The sequence below is a fragment of the Nomascus leucogenys genome, chromosome 16, assembly GCF_006542625.1.
Source record: "Nomascus leucogenys isolate Asia chromosome 16, Asia_NLE_v1, whole genome shotgun sequence".
Taxonomy (NCBI): domain Eukaryota; kingdom Metazoa; phylum Chordata; class Mammalia; order Primates; family Hylobatidae; genus Nomascus; species Nomascus leucogenys.
Window position 1 is genome coordinate 4,549,045 of NC_044396.1, and position 15,750 is coordinate 4,564,794.

At 41.2% G+C, this 15,750-nt stretch overlaps 1 protein-coding gene and 1 pseudogene across 2 annotated transcripts in view; both read left to right on the forward strand.

Moving 5' to 3' along the window:
* The window catches only part of CPA6 (carboxypeptidase A6), a 331,342-nt gene extending 316,055 nt beyond the window's left edge, over positions 1 to 15,287 (forward strand). The window contains exons 9-11 of the mRNA XM_003274805.4: positions 2,472 to 2,674; positions 8,640 to 8,724; positions 14,769 to 15,287. Of these exons, the coding sequence (XP_003274853.2) occupies positions 2,472 to 2,674; positions 8,640 to 8,724; positions 14,769 to 14,956 (476 nt within the window). The 3' untranslated portion in view covers positions 14,957 to 15,287. The remainder of the gene's footprint in view (positions 1 to 2,471; positions 2,675 to 8,639; positions 8,725 to 14,768) is intronic.
* On the forward strand, positions 13,267 to 13,861 carry LOC100591915 (annotated as a pseudogene). Its single transcript, XR_004026220.1, has one exon. The product of XR_004026220.1 is annotated as a 60S ribosomal protein L12 pseudogene (transcript).
* Positions 15,288 to 15,750: the final 463 nt, after the last annotated feature.

Here is a 15,750-nt window from a genome sequence, read left to right on the forward strand (position 1 = left end):
TGTTTGCAAAGTATGTCAGTGTATGGTATATTCTTTTGAGGCCTTTTGGATGCTAGAGAACATCGTTATTTCACTCACATTGCAATGAGAATTCAGCTAGATATAGAAGCCTAGATTCAAAATTCCTTTTTAATAAAAATATTGGATATATTACTCTAATGTTGCTGTTGAAAAGTCAAATGTGAATGGAATTCTTGTTCCTTTCTAAATGACCTGCTTTTTCTCTCTAGAATTGTTTTCTTTTCTTAAATTTCACTATAATTTGTCAAAGTGTTGATATTTTCCTCTTTATCTCTTTTGTTTGGTGCACAATAAGTCTATTCAATCTTCCCTTAATTGTGGAGACATTTTTAGCCGGGCATAGTGGCTCATGCCTGTAATCCCAGCACTTTTGGAGGCCAAGTTGGGCGGATCACTTGAGGTCAGGAGTTCAAGAGAAGCCTGGCCAACATGGTGAAACCCCGTCTCTACTAAAAACACAAAAACTAGCCAGGTGTGGCAGGGTGCCTGTAATCTCAGGTACTTGGGAGGCTGAAGCAGGAGAATCACTTGAACCCAAGGAGGCAGAGGTTGCAGTGAGCTGAGATTGCACCACTGCACTCCAGCCTGAGTGACAGAGCGAGACTCCATCACCACCTCCCCCCCCAAAAAAAAAAATTGTAGAGAAATTTTAATTAGCAGCTCTTCAAATATTTAACTTTATTTTTTTCTTTCCTTCTAGGGCTCTCATTAATCACATATTGATATTCATTTTATTTTTCATGCCCTTTCATTTTTCTGTCATTTTTCCTATTCTTTACTCTTCCCAATGCCTTCTAGGAATGTTTCAAACCACTCTCCATTTTATTAACTCATTCATCAACTGTACTCATTCAATCCTGAATTAAATTGTTTGTTTCTACTATATCTGGCTGGTCCTTTTTTATAACTCCTTGTCCCTGTTTGTTTCCAGTGCCCTCCTACATGCCCTTGAGAATATTGATGAGGATTATGGTAAATTCTTGTTTTCTCTGGCTCATCAGTTCTGCTCCCTGCTGTTGTTAGTTTGTGATCCTGCCTTTTCAGTGCTTTAGGTCTGTATTCCACATATCTCTCTTTATTTCTTCCATTCCTTCCAGAGTATCAGCTATAGTTTTTTCGTTTTGTTTTGTTTTGTTTTGTTTTGAGACAGAGTCTCGCTCTGTCGCCCATGCTGGAGTGCAGTGGCGCAAGCTCCACTCACTACAAGCTCCGACTCCCGGGTTCACACCATTCTCCTGCCTCAGCCTCCGGAGTAGCTGGGACTACAGGCACCCGCCACCGCGCCCGGCTAATTTTTTGTATTTTTAGTAGAGACGGGGTTTCACCGTGTTAGCCAGGATGGTCTCAATCTCCTGACCTCGTGATCCGCCTGCCTCGTCCTCCCAAAGTGCTGGGATTACAAGCATAAGACACCACGCCCAGCCCAGCTGTAGTTTTTATATTACATTCTGAGTTCCATCTATAGCCCACTTGCTTCTGAGGCATCTCCAGGATGAGATTCAAAGAAGGGAAACCCCAATTGCTGTAAGCTCCCCCACTCGACTCTTGACTTCCCTACAGCATAAACTACACTTACGGTCCTCAAGATTTAGCCCAATTTGACTGGGCTGTCTTTTCATGTTCAGTAGAATTAGGCTACATCACAGAACCACCAAATATTTTCTACTAGTTTATGGAGAGAATTATCATTTTCTAGAGTTAGGGAAGAGACATTACTGGCCTCATATGGCAAGTAACTATGGAAAATCTAATTATTTCCACATTTTCTTAGAACCATGATACTTTGTGATTGTTATGGTGATTCTTATTTTCCTTCCTTCCTTCCTTCCTTAGACCTCTTAAATATACCCTATATAGTTTGATTTTTAATTCAAAAGTTATTAAAATTTTGTTTTGAAGATTTCATAACTAAACTCTAACCGATCCCCAAGATAACTAGAAAAGCCTCCTGGTTTTACAAAACTAGTTTGGATAGCACTGTTCTAAAAGTATAATAGAAATTGGTGAAATTATTTCTGGCCTGCCTTTATGTTCTTGCTATACCAATATTTGTATCTTCTCAGATGCCTTTACATATGTCTAGCCTTTTCTTTCTATCTGGCATTAACTTATTCAACAAATGCTTGTTGAACACTTGCTGTACCATTGTTCTAGCTGCTAGGTGCAGCTAGAAGTGATAGCTGATAGAGCAATTTCTTTAGAGTAGTTTGTGCAGGTTCAGTTGAAAAATCAGTACCTGGTTTCTATTCAGGCCCTCCTATTGTGCATGGGAACTTCAATCACCTTGGAACTTTTGTACTGATTTCCATAAATGAGAAGTTAGATGAATTGCTTAATAATACCATATGTTTGGAGAAATAAAAGAAAAATCACAACTTAACAGTGCTGATTTGTGTTTCTTGTTTCTTCCCTGCCCACTTCCTTACCCCATTTTCTTTTCTGACTTGCAGATGAAGGAGCTTCTATGCACCCTTGTGATGATACATACTGTGGCCCTTTTCCAGAATCTGAGCCAGAAGTGAAGGCTGTAGCTAACTTCCTTCGAAAACACAGAAAGCACATTAGGGCTTATCTCTCCTTTCATGCCTATGCTCAGATGTTGCTGTATCCCTATTCTTACAAATATGCAACAATTCCCAATTTTAGCTGTGTGGTAAGTATTTGACCCTGTGCATGTGCATCAGGCTTCATGCTGCTTTTCTGAAACTAAGATGGTTCTAAGTACTAATGATAATGGCAAACACATGTTTGTGTTTATCCTAATAAGTATTTTACATGTATTAATTCATTTATTCTTCAATAGCAATCATATGAGGCAGCTTTTATTATCCCCACTTTACAGATAAAGAAGCTAGAAGCTGAGAGATTAAGTAATTAGATGGAGAACACACAACTACTAAGTCTCATAGCCAGGATTCAGCCCGAAGTCTAGTTCCATAGCTGTTGCTTTTGACCATAGTGCTGCTTCTCAAATACAATCGTTTCAAACCTATTTACATTCTTAGCACAGGTTACACAGAAAAGGTCAGGGTGGATTTGATTAGTATCATAGCTTTGGTCATATATGCAAGGCTGTAATTAATTTTATTGAGTAAACAATTGTTCATAAATTATAGATTGATTCTCATTAATTAAAAGCAGGTTTTAATTTATAAGTGCTATTTGCTTAATGCTACTAAGTCTTTGGGTATGTATCTGACAAGTTAGTACTAAGAATGAACAGACGTTCAGGCACAAGATTACTTAAAAATGAAAAAGCAGAGTTTCTTTCTCTCCTTAGATCAGAAACCCAACAAGCTATTCACTATAGGGCATCATTCATCATGAAGTGAGTCATTTCAGAGCCTATAGCATCTAAAAGCCTATAAAGTTCAAAAACCAAGAAAAACTAATATACAGTGCTAGAAGTCAGGTGGCACTTACCCTTGGGGAAAAGGAGGGGGTGCAGTGATTGGGAGGAAATTGGGTTGCTGCTGAAGTTCTATTCCTTGACCTGGATGGTGGTTACATGAATGTATTAAATTTGTCATCATTTGTTGAGCAATCAACTCAAAAACGGTATACTATTCTACGTGTGTATTTTAGGGCTTTTTTGGCCCCTTGACACCAAATGTGTGATGTCTTTTTCCAGTACCACTTCTCCAACACCACTTGGGTGTCCAACAATTTAATTCCATTTGGTCACTGACTACCCAGAGTTAGCATCAGACTCCACAGGTTTAAGGACTCAGTCCCACACGACTGCCCTCACTTCAGACACCAGTAGCAAGTAGGGGGTTCCCAAGTTAACCACATTCCTGGCTGACTTGGCTGCAGAGTCTCAGGTTCCTGCCAGCCCATCTCTGGTTTGATAATTCACTAGAATGACTCACAGAGCTCAGGAAAGAGCTTTGCATACTATCTCCTGTTTATTTAAGATACACAGTTGGCTGGATACAGTGGCTCGCTCCTATAATCCAAGTACTCTGGGAGGCCCAGACAGGTGGATCATTTGAGCCCAGACATTTGAGACCAGCCTGCACAACATGGTGAGACCCCCATCTCTACAAAAAAATTAAAAATTAGCCAGGCGTGGTGGTGGCACACACCTGTGATCCCAGCTACTCAGGAGGCTGGAACAGGAGGATCACTTGAGCTCATGAGGTCAGGGCTGCAGTGAGTCATGTTCATGCCACTGCCCTGCAGCCAGGAAGACAGAGTGAGACCCTGTCTTATCAATCAATCAATCAATCACACAACTCAGGAACCACCAAATGGAAGAGATGCGTAAGGCAATGTATGGGGGAAGGGGCGCAGGGCTTCCATGCCTTCTCTGGGTGCATCAACCACCCAGCACATCCAGTGCTCATTAACCCAAACGCTCTCCAAACCCTGCTGTTTAGGGGTATTCATGACGATTTCATTACACAGGTCTAATTGATTAAATCATTAGGCATTGGTGTTTGGACTAAATCTCTGGCCTCTCTCTCCTCCTCAGAGGGTGAAGGATGAAGCTAAAAGTTCCAACTCTCTAATCACAAAGTTTGGTCTTTCTGGCAGCACCGTGCATCCTGAAGCTACTTAGGGGCCTCCAGCCCCAAGTCATCTCATTACCATCCAAAAGACACCTTAGCACTCTGGAGATTCCAGGAGGTTTTAGAAACTGTGTGCCAAGAACCAGGACAAGGACCAAATATTTATTTTTTATTATACCACAATGTTATACTTGAATTTAAAATTTTATTAAAGAGAATCATTCCCTTTCTCCCTACACCTTGAACTCCAAATCCTGCACCAATTGCTTGGGGTTTTAGGAAATTCTGATCTAGATGTCTAAGACTTGTGGAGGGCCTGAGGAAGACTTTTATTCTGTCCAAAAAGAGAATTTTGTTCTTGGCATTCCAAGAATTCTAAGCAAATTCTCCCTCTTTAGAACTATTGTAAAATTGATAATTATATTCTATACTGCTATTCTTTAGCTGCTGTGCAGGTCAAATATACTTTATTTTTGTTGCTGCTGCTGCTATAGCTGTTGTTTTTGTTGGCCCGACACCCTAACAATTTGTATCACAGTATTCCTATAGGCAAATGTTCAGAGTTTTTTTACGTGGGCACTGTGTCTATTTATATTCACACAACAGATGATGTGGACTATATGATATATAAAAATTATTGTATGAGGGCTGGGCACAGTGGCTGACACCTGTAATCCCAGCACTTTGGGAGGCCAAGCTGACAGGAGTTCGAGAGCAGCCTGGGCAGCATGGTTTAACCCCATCTCTAAAATAAAAAATACAAAAATTAGCCGGGCGTGGCAGTGGACACCTGTAGTCCCAGCTACTTGAGAGGCTGAGGCAGGAGAATCACTTGAACCTGGGAGGTGGAGGTTTGCAGTGAGCCAAGATGGCACCACTGCATTCCAGCCTGGGCAACAGAGTGAGACTCCATCTGAAAAAAAAAAAAAAAAAAATTATCATATGAGAATGTTCTTCATATTTTATCTTCCCACCTTAATTTAAGCCTATTTTCCTTTGTCTTGGATTGGAACATGTGGCATAAAATGGATTATTAGTGCCTATAATCCCAGCACTTTGGGAGGCCCAGGCTGGAGGATTGCTTGGGCCCAGGAGTTCAAGACCAGCTTAGGTAACATAGTGAGACCTCATCTCTACAAAATATTTTTAAAAACTAGCCAGGCATAGTGGTGCATACCTGTAGTCCCAGCAACTCAGGAGGCAGAGGTGAGAGGATTGCTTGAGTCCAGGAGGCAGAGGTTACAGTAAGCTAAGTTTATGCTACTGCACTCCGGCCTGGGTGACAGAGTGAGACGCTGTCTCAAAGGAAAAAAAAAAAAGGATGAATTTGCCTCCCCGTGGACATCTGGCAATGTCTAGAGACATTTTTGATTGGCACAACAGGGTGGGGGGATGCTACTGGCATCTAGCAGGTATGGGCCAAGTATGGTGCTAAACACCCTACAATGCACAAGACAGAACCCACAGCAAAGAATTATTCAGCCTGAGATGTCACCAATGCCATTGTTGAGAAATCCTGGAGAGTGTGAATCATAAGCTTGGTCACTAAAATCATGATTATAATTCTCAGGAACTAGACAATCCCTGAATGTTAAGCAGAAACCATTAAATTTGATTAAAATTGTTTAAAAACATTCCATCAATATGTAAGATTTGGTATTTCTGGCAACGTTTTTTAAGTCAGTAAGTTGCTTTAAATATGGAAATATTTAAATAAAAATAGATACCATTTTGGGAGGCCAAGGCAGGCAGATCAGATCACCTGAGGTCAGGAGTTTGAGACCAGCCTGGCCAACATGGTGAAACCCCATCTCTACTAAAAATGAAAAAGTAGCCAGGCCTGGTCGTGGGTGCCTGTAATCCCAGCTACTTGGGAGGCTGAGGCAGGAGAATTGCTTGAACCTGGTAGGCAGAGGTTGCAGTAAGCCAGGATCACGCCATTGCACTCCAGCCTGGGCAACAAGAGCAACACTCTGTCTAAAAAAAAAAAAAAAAAAAATATATATATATATATACACACACACACACACACACATACACATATATACACATACACATATATACACATGTATACATATATACACACACACACACACACACACACATATATATATATACAATTTACTTAGCTGAAGACCAATAACTGATGCCTAGGTACTTTTTGACAATTGGAAACAGGATACAGTAGAGAAAAGAGGGATCACTTAAATCAGTCCTTTCAAATAGGTGTCTAGCTGTGGCCCCCCGGAAAATAATTCTTGGAAAAAATGATGAAGTTTTTATTTTTGTGGAGAGATCACATCTAAACCCTAGTCAACATGCACCAGTACCCAAGTGGCAGAGGTGCAGTGAGCTCAAAAGGCTAAAACTGTGCATCTCCTTTGTGTAAATAGGCAAAGTGATTATCTTTTTTTTCTTAGATTTTTTTGCCCTTGAGTTTAGTCAGCCTAAATAATGAGAAACAAATTTCCCTCACTAGCAGAATGCAATAATCTTCTAAATGTAGAAATATCTGCCCTTGCCATGGAATATTGCTGAGACCGTTGGAGAAGATGTTAAAATCTTAGAACAATCTCCATAAAGGTATTTAATTATGGTGTTTATATTCCTTTTCTGTTGGCTCCCATGAGAAGAATGTCATCATCAGTGAGATCAATAGTAAACAGTCTGCCAGCTTCTGGAGCCTGGTCCCTGAATATCCACAAATGGTGGCATTTGCTGCAAATACTGCCTCATGCATTTCTGAGCTGAATGAGGACAGCAACCTGAAACTCAGTCCAGCACACACCACCATGTTGTCCGGTGTGCTTCAATTTAAGTATTAAATTATTCATAAGCAAGTTGAAATGGGAGAGTTGTATTCTGGTTTCAACATACTTCTTTTCCTCTCATTTGTCATATAATACTTCTCTAACTCCTTGTTGAAACCAGTGTTTTTATGCCATATTTAAAGGATAGTGAGTATCACTCTAGTTCATGTTAGAATATCCATCTTTTAGTATTTCTATTGTGTTGAATATTTTTCCTAATTTTTGCCATTCTTAGGAAAAGTTCCACCTTAGACTTTCTGCCTCTTAGCAGTACCTGTCTAAGATCTGTGGGAGGCATATGTAACCTTAGAAGTCATGAGCATTCTGAAGTTGTTTCCATTCCCAGTGAGGATAAGCACATAGCATTAAGAGAAGTCATTCTTACTGAATTAAAGGGTTTCTTAATTGATTCAGATGTGTTCTAAATACCTTGTACATACCCAGTGAAATATATACTTAAGAATCAATGTGATTATCTTAATACTTTCAGATTTATGCTTATTCAACATTCATGTAAGAAATATTGATCAAGCATCTGTTGTGTACAGGCACATTGCTAAGTACTGGTTGTGAGCTGTGACTGAGACTCACATGGTCCCTGCCCGGCCAAGTATTTTGTAACTTATAGAAATAGGTATCCCTGGCCGGGTGCGGTGACTCATGTGTGTAATATCAGCACTTTGGGAGGCCAAGGCGGACCGATCACAAGGCCAGGAGATCGACACCATCCTGGCTAACACGGTGAAACCCCATGTATACCAAGAATACAAAAAGTTAGCCAGGCGTGGTGGCACGCACTTGTAGTCCCAGCTACTCAGGAGGCTAAGGCAGGAGAATCGCTTGAACCCAGGAGGCGGAGGTTGCAGTGAGCTGAAATTGCGCCACTGCACTCCAGCCTGAGCAACAGAGCGAGACTCTGCCCAAAAAAAAAAGAAAGAAATTGTTGTCCTTGAGCTAAAGTCAAGGAACAGAACACTAAGTCAGCCTCAGAAAATATGAGTACTTAGCTCAACCACTCTGCGTACCCATTTAACCTTGCTGAGCCTTCCTTCTCTCATCTATAAAATGAAAATATTATTGATCACTGGTTTGTTGTGAGATCAATGAAATGATGTGTTCTAAAACATGTTGCAAAATGTAGCGTGTGACATAAGAGTAACATAATATTATTAATGAATATAGATCTTAACCAATGAAGGCATCTGTTGATGATCGATGAGGCTCAAACAACATAGCAGTGTATCTAAAAGTTTCAATGCAACAATATATAAAATTTCTCCATTTTCCCTCATAGGAATCTGCAGCTTATAAAGCTGTGAATGCACTTCAGTCAGTATACGGGGTAAGATACAGACATGGACCAGCCTCCACAACATTGTGTAAGTTTCCTGCGTACATTGTGTCAGAATCCTCTCTCTTGAACCAAGATCCTGTATCATGACTTCCTTTTAGAAGGGAGAAAGTGTGTTCTCCCTAAAGTGAAAATTTTGACTATCAAATTAGCTGAGGAAAATAGAAGGAGTTTATATCTGATTAGTTTTACACAGCTTGACAGAAATCACTGTACCCATTTAAACAAATTCAAAGCAGAGAATATGCTAAGTGTGCAGTAACGACTACAAGCTCATTTGAGAGCTTATGACAGTAGAACATACCAAAATGGGCTCCTTAAGCAATTCTAACTACTACAAGGGTGGAAACGGGCCTTGGAAAGATAATGAAGTAAATGTTTCAGCCCTACAACTGCTTCCCTTTTACTCCTTTCTGCCACCGTTCTTGTTATGAAATGCTGTTTTTTATGTAGCACCTTCCATTGAATTATGCCTTAAAAGATGACTTAAAAGTATTTCTTTTTTTACATGAAGAAAAATGTATAGCGGAGCCAGAGATCACATCCAACGCCCCCACCCCCCCCCCCACCTCCCATCTTTCACTCCAAGCAGGTTCTTCAGCTGGATCTAGAAACCAAATTGACACCAGGCAGGTTAAACATGAGAAAAGCATACAAATTTTATTAATTCTATGTGTAGAGGATCTTCATAACAGAGTGAAGTCCAAAGAAGTGGCCAAAGCAAGATGATTTTATACTTTTTGGACAAGGAACAATAAATTTGACAATAAATAACAGGACAAAAGAAATCTGGCTAAGGGCAGTAAATTTTCTAGGGGAGTCACTAGGAAATAAATAGGGGGTATGTAAAACCAATGGAAGATAAGGGTTACTTTGTTGTTAGGTCCATTACAGCCTTGAATTCCAAGTCTGTGGTGATAAAGGGCTCTTTTCTCACCCTTCTTATAGTGAGAATACCCCTCCTCAAGGAATCTTTACTGTTTGCCGCATGCAGGAAGAAACAAGTCAGCTCACCCTTTCTGAAACTACAATCTCCAATGTTTTCAACAATTAACATATCAATCTGGCTTATTTGGGGATGGCATGTCCTTCCAAGTGGGTATATGGCAAGAACTTAGACAAAGAATCATAATATGTGCATTCTAGTCCTAATTCTGCCAGGTCTGTCAACCAGGCCAAGATATTTATTAATCCTGGGCCTCAGTTTCCACAACTGTAACAAGAATTGGATTCAGGGCCTTTTAAACTCTAAAATTTATTCACTATATGACTTGGAAAATCTACTGAGAAATCATATATGTATGAATGTCTGTGTGTGCAAAGGAAGGTAAACAAACACATGTTGTATGTATATGTGTAGGTAGTGACATCTGATTATGCTTCTGATTAAGGTAGCAAAGTTCTCCTTGACTTCTTTAATCTACCTATCATTGTATTCCTAATGTTTTACCACTCACTTTCTTCAGCCTTCAGAACAAACACTTGGTTTGTCAATTAACATTGACAAATAAGTTTATTCTAATAATGAGAATGTCAGGAGTATCAATAGTTTTGTTTGTTTTTCCAAAGTCCATGATCATTGGTCTCATGTTGACCTTTTTAGAACTGTTTTTCAGTGGCCACCTTGAAAGGGAAAAAAAAAGCTGTATTTAAAAAATCATATTACCAATTAATGCCAACATAATATATATAAACAATTTTTAAACATTAATTTTTTTTAACCTTACTAACCCTTTACCTTTTCAACTTCGTATAGCGGCACAGTCAGAGTATTACATTTACTGAGAACAATCTATTACCATAGAAATGGGGCTGTTGGCCGGGTGCAGTGGCTCACGTCTGTAATCCTAGCACTTTGCGAGGCCAAAGCGGGTGGATCATCTGAGGTCGGGAGTTCTAGACCAGCTGGGCCAACATGGCAAAACCCCTTATCTACTAAAAAGACAAAAATTAGCCGGGCATGGCGGCATGCACCCGTAATCCCAGCTACTCAGTTGGCTGAGGCAGGAGAATCGCTTGAACCAGGGAGGCAGAGGTAGGGGGTGCCTGTAATCGCAGCTAATCAGGAGGCTGAAGCAGGAGAATCTCTTGAACCCCAGGAGCAGAGATTGCAGTGAGCCGAGATGGTGCCATTGCACTCCAGCCTGGGTGACAGAGCGAGACTCTGTTTCAAAAGAAAAAGAAAAAGAAGAAGAAATGAGGCTGTCACATCACTGTGATGTAACTGTTGGCACAGGTTGTCTCCAACTTGGCTACTATGACTACTATTTGTAGTTCCAGTGTACCCTAACCAAAGGGACACTGAAGCCACAGCCTATTTTCTGTCCTTAACTGAAGCAAAGGGAATCTGAGAAACAGCAGAGTCATTTTAATTGTCATCTTTACATAATTATTCCATCTCTGGCCTGGCACGGTGGCTCACGCCTATAATCCTAGCACTTTGGAAGGCCGAGGTGGGTGGATCACCTGAGCAGGAGTTCGAGACCAGCCTGGCCAACATGGTGAACCCCCGTCTCTACTAAAAATACAAAAAATTAGCTGGGCATGGCGGCATGCGCCTGTAATCCCAGCTACTCAGTTGACTGAGGCAGGAGAATCTCTTGAACCAGGGGGACAGAGGTTGCAGTGAGTTGAGATCACACCACTGCACTCCAGCCTGGGTGACAGAGGGAGACACCATCTCAAGAAAAAATAACAATAATAATTCCATCCTAACTTGTCCTAGGAAAAATAGCATAAAAGTGTTATTTTTTGAGTAAATGACCATGCTTTGAAAATTTAATAGTAATAATAATAATAGGATTATCTCAAGCTGGATTATATAAATTTCAGGAAAAATGTATACAAAGATTTTTCCATGAAACATTTATTCATTTAATGAATGATTATTAAAAGCCTGTTAGACCAAAAACTACATATGCACTTGGGGGTATAAAGAGGCAAAATAATAAGTTAATATATCTTGAGTACTTTCAAGTGATTTATTACTTTATCTAATTTTCCCAACAACCCTATGCTATGCAGGTACTGTATTATCAGTCTCTTTTTCAAAAAGGGAGACTGAGGCACAGAGAAGTTACCCACTACGTGGTAGGATCAGATACAGCCCAGGCTGCAGGCTACCTCTAGTTCCCTGCTTTCAACTCTGTGCTGAAAAGCTAGAGAGCGTGAGGTCACAGGAGCCAGAAGGAGAGAGTAGCCAGAGGGCTTGTCAGCTGTGTTAAAGGCTGTGGAGACATTAAAAGTGGAATCTGAGGCGAAAACAACAAAAAAAAAAAAAAGAAAAGAAAAAGAGGCTAGGCCTGCAGCCATTGGTAATCTTCAAAAAGAAGGTTTAATACACGGGTAGAGGCAATAGCCAGATTGAAAGTGGTTGAGGATGTGGACACAGTATATATAGGTTCTCCCTCGGGTTCTAAAGCAAAAGAAAGGAAAAAGAAGAGGGTAACGAAGGGCATATGGTAGGATAATGTGAAGGAAGTGCTATAGGAAAGGGGTCCTTGAGTACTTTGGCCAATGCAGATGCATAATTAATAACACAAAGTCATGGAGAAGGGCCTTTTACTACCAGAGACGACAATAACCAACAGTATCAAGTGGTGACGCATGTAAAAGACAGGGAGCATTTCTTCCTCTGAGCTCAAAGGGGGAAGGTCAGAGGGCTCTAATGTCAGTAGAGGAGGCAATGGGGCAATCATCTACAGCAGTGGCCCCCAACCTTTTTGGCACCAAGGACTGGTTTCATGGAAGACAATTATTCCACAGACAGGGGTGGGGTGGGGGGAAGGATGATTTTAGGATGATTCAAATGCATTACATTCGTTGCGCACTTTATTTCCATTATTATTACATTGTAATATATAATGAAATAATTCACCATAATGTAGAATCATCGGGAGCCCTGAGCTTGTTTTCCTGCAACTAGACAGTCCCATCTAGGGGTGATGGGAGACAGTGACAGATCATCAGGCATAAGATTCTTATAAGGAATGCACAACCTAGATCCCTCATACGTGCAGTTCACGATAGGGTTCATGTTCCTATGAGAATCTAATGCTGCCACTGATCTGACAGGAGGCAGAGCTCAGGTAGTAATGCAAGCGATAGCGAGTGGCTGTAAATACAGATGAAGCTTCACTGGCTCACCCACCACTCACCTCCCACTGTGCAGCCCAAGTCCTAACAGGCCTCGGACCAGTACCAGTGCATGGAACTTATAGATCATACCAGTACCAGTCTGTGGCCTGGGGGTTGGGGACCCCTGATATAGAGTAGTGGGGACAGTGTAAAGTGAAGATGAGAAGAGAATGGGAAAGTTTCAGTAAGTAGAGAACTAGAAAAGGAACCTACAGCAGCATGGGGGCAGAAAAAGACTTCAGTAATGAGGTAGTGTGACTTTATAGTACCTCTACTCAGCAAAGACTTTCTCTAGCTCCCTAGAGGCACAGTGGAAGCAGAGAAACTGGGCCAGGGATTGAGGATGAGCCAAACAAAAGCAGGAAAAGGACAGGAATGAGGCATGTTGAGGGTCTGGAGAGAAATTCAGTGAAATAATTGACCATGACTCTCGGCTTTCGGCTCGGAGGAGGCCAAGGTGCAACTTTCTTCGGTCGTCCCGAATCTGGGTTCATCCGACACCAGCCGCCTCCATCATGCCGCCGAAGTTCGACCCCAACGAGATCAAAGTCGTATACCTGAGGTGCACCAGAGGTGAAGTCGGTGCCACTTCTGCCCTGGCCCCCAAGATCGGCCCCCTGGGTCTGTCTCCAAAAAAGGTTGGTGATGACATTGCCAAGGCAACAGGTGACTGGAAGGGCCTGAGGATTACAGTGAAACTGACCATTCAGAACAGACAGGCCCAGATTGAGGTGGTGCCTTCTGCCTCTGCCCTGATCATCAAAGCCCTCAAGGAACCACCAAGAGACAGAAAGAAACAGAAAAACATTAAACACAGTGGGAATATCACTTTTGATGAGATCGTCAACATTGCTTGACAGATGCGGCACTGATCCTTAGCCAGAGAACTCTCTGGAACCATTAAAGAGATCTTGGGGACTGCCCAGGCTGTGGGCTGTAATGTTGATGGCCGCCACCCTCAGGACATCATAGATGACATCAACAGTGGTGCTGTGGAATGCCCAGCCAGTTAAGCACAAAGGAAAATATTTAAATAAAGGATCGTCTGACAACTGGTGAAAAAAAAAAAAAAAAGAAAAAAACAAAATAATTGACCACGGCCAACTAGAGAATCAAATGAAACTACAAGAAAACGGAGGAATGTGGAAAATACCAATCTAAGTAAAAGCACAGAATAGGTTAAGCCCGAGTGGAAACACGGAGGTGGAAGAAATAAGGAGGTTTTCTGGGGCCAGGCACAGTGGCTCACGCCTGTAATCCCAGCACTTTGGGAGGCCAAGGCGAGAGGATCAGTTGAGCCCAGGAGTTCAAGACCATCGTGGCCAACATGGTAAAACCCTGTCTCTAGTACAAATACAAAAATTAGCTAGGCATGGTGGCACGGGCCTGTAATCCCAGCTACTCAGGAGGCTGAGGCAGGAGAATCACTTGAACCCAGGAGGCGGAGGTTGCAGTGAGCCAAGATTGTGACACTGCACTCCAGCCTGGGTGGCAGAGGGAGACTCCGTCTCAAAAAAAAAACAACAACAAAAAAAAAACATTTCTGGGAACACAATTTCGATATTCTAGACACTGAAGTGGAGAAGAACTGAGTGATAATTAAAAACAAAAAGAGTTCCCAGTATAGGTTGTTTTTAGGTGAATAAAGTGGGGATGAACATAAACGTTTTTGGAATTGAGGTTGAGAAATTTTGAGGTCTTCGTGCCGGTAAGGCATTCACACATAAACTGGATCCTTAAAGATGGTTGAAGGGATGATTTATAAGTTCCATGCACCAGATGCCAAGGAACTCCTGTTAAATCATTCTTATTGAAACAGCATTTAATTGGAAGGATTCAGTAAAGCTTAATAAGCGGATACTTTACAGTATATACATTTAGAAAATTATACTGACTCTTTAGTGAGGCTAATCTTTTTTTTGTTTTAACTTTTAGATGTGAGCTCTGGTAGCTCAATGGACTGGGCCTACAAAAATGGAATACCTTATGCATTTGCTTTCGAACTACGTGACACTGGATATTTTGGATTTTTACTCCCAGAGATGCTCATCAAACCCACCTGTACAGAAACTATGCTGGCTGTGAAAAATATCACAATGCACCTGCTAAAGAAATGTCCCTGAGACAGCCCAAGGCTCAGGTCAACTGCCATAGGATTCTGAGCAAGGCCTACTTGGCCCTGGATAGAAATTGTTTTCAAAGAGAAGGGCAGCTGCTTAGAGTGAACATGTCTATGGACTTTAAAAAGACCCCACGCAATTTGACTTTGTGGCAATAGAAAACAGTAAAAAACAGGGCATAGCCTAGTTTGTTATAAGAAAAAGCATCCATTTTCTATCCTTTTAGAGTCTTATTTGATTATGGTGGGAGGGAATGTTTTCAAATTTCCCGTTTCTCAAGAAATGTTCGTATTAATTGAGGATTTCCCTTCAATAAATCTCATGTTCTCAGTTAAGATCTAGGCTAATAATGATGTTTAATTACTTGGTTCTCATTGGAAATGGAAAATTATGAAATGGAAAAAACCAACTATGTTTCTTAATATAATAAACATAGGCTGGGCGCAGTGGCTCACACCTGTAATTCCAGCAATTTGGGCCGAGGCGGGAGGATGACGAGGTCAAGAGATCAAGACCATCCTGGCCAACATGGTGAAACCCCGTCTCTACTGAAAATACAAAAATTAGCTGGCCGTGGTGGCGCACGCCTGTAGTCCCAGCTACTCAGGAAACTGAGGCAGGAGAATCGCTTGAACCCAGGAGGCGGAGGTTGCAGTGAGCTGAGATCGCACAACAGAGCGATACTCCGTCTCATATATATATAACATAAAATTTATTAGAACCTTAGATTATTCACATCTTCATTTCCTGGTATTAGGTGTGCCATATATGAATAAAAATACAGCAAGATAGAGCAA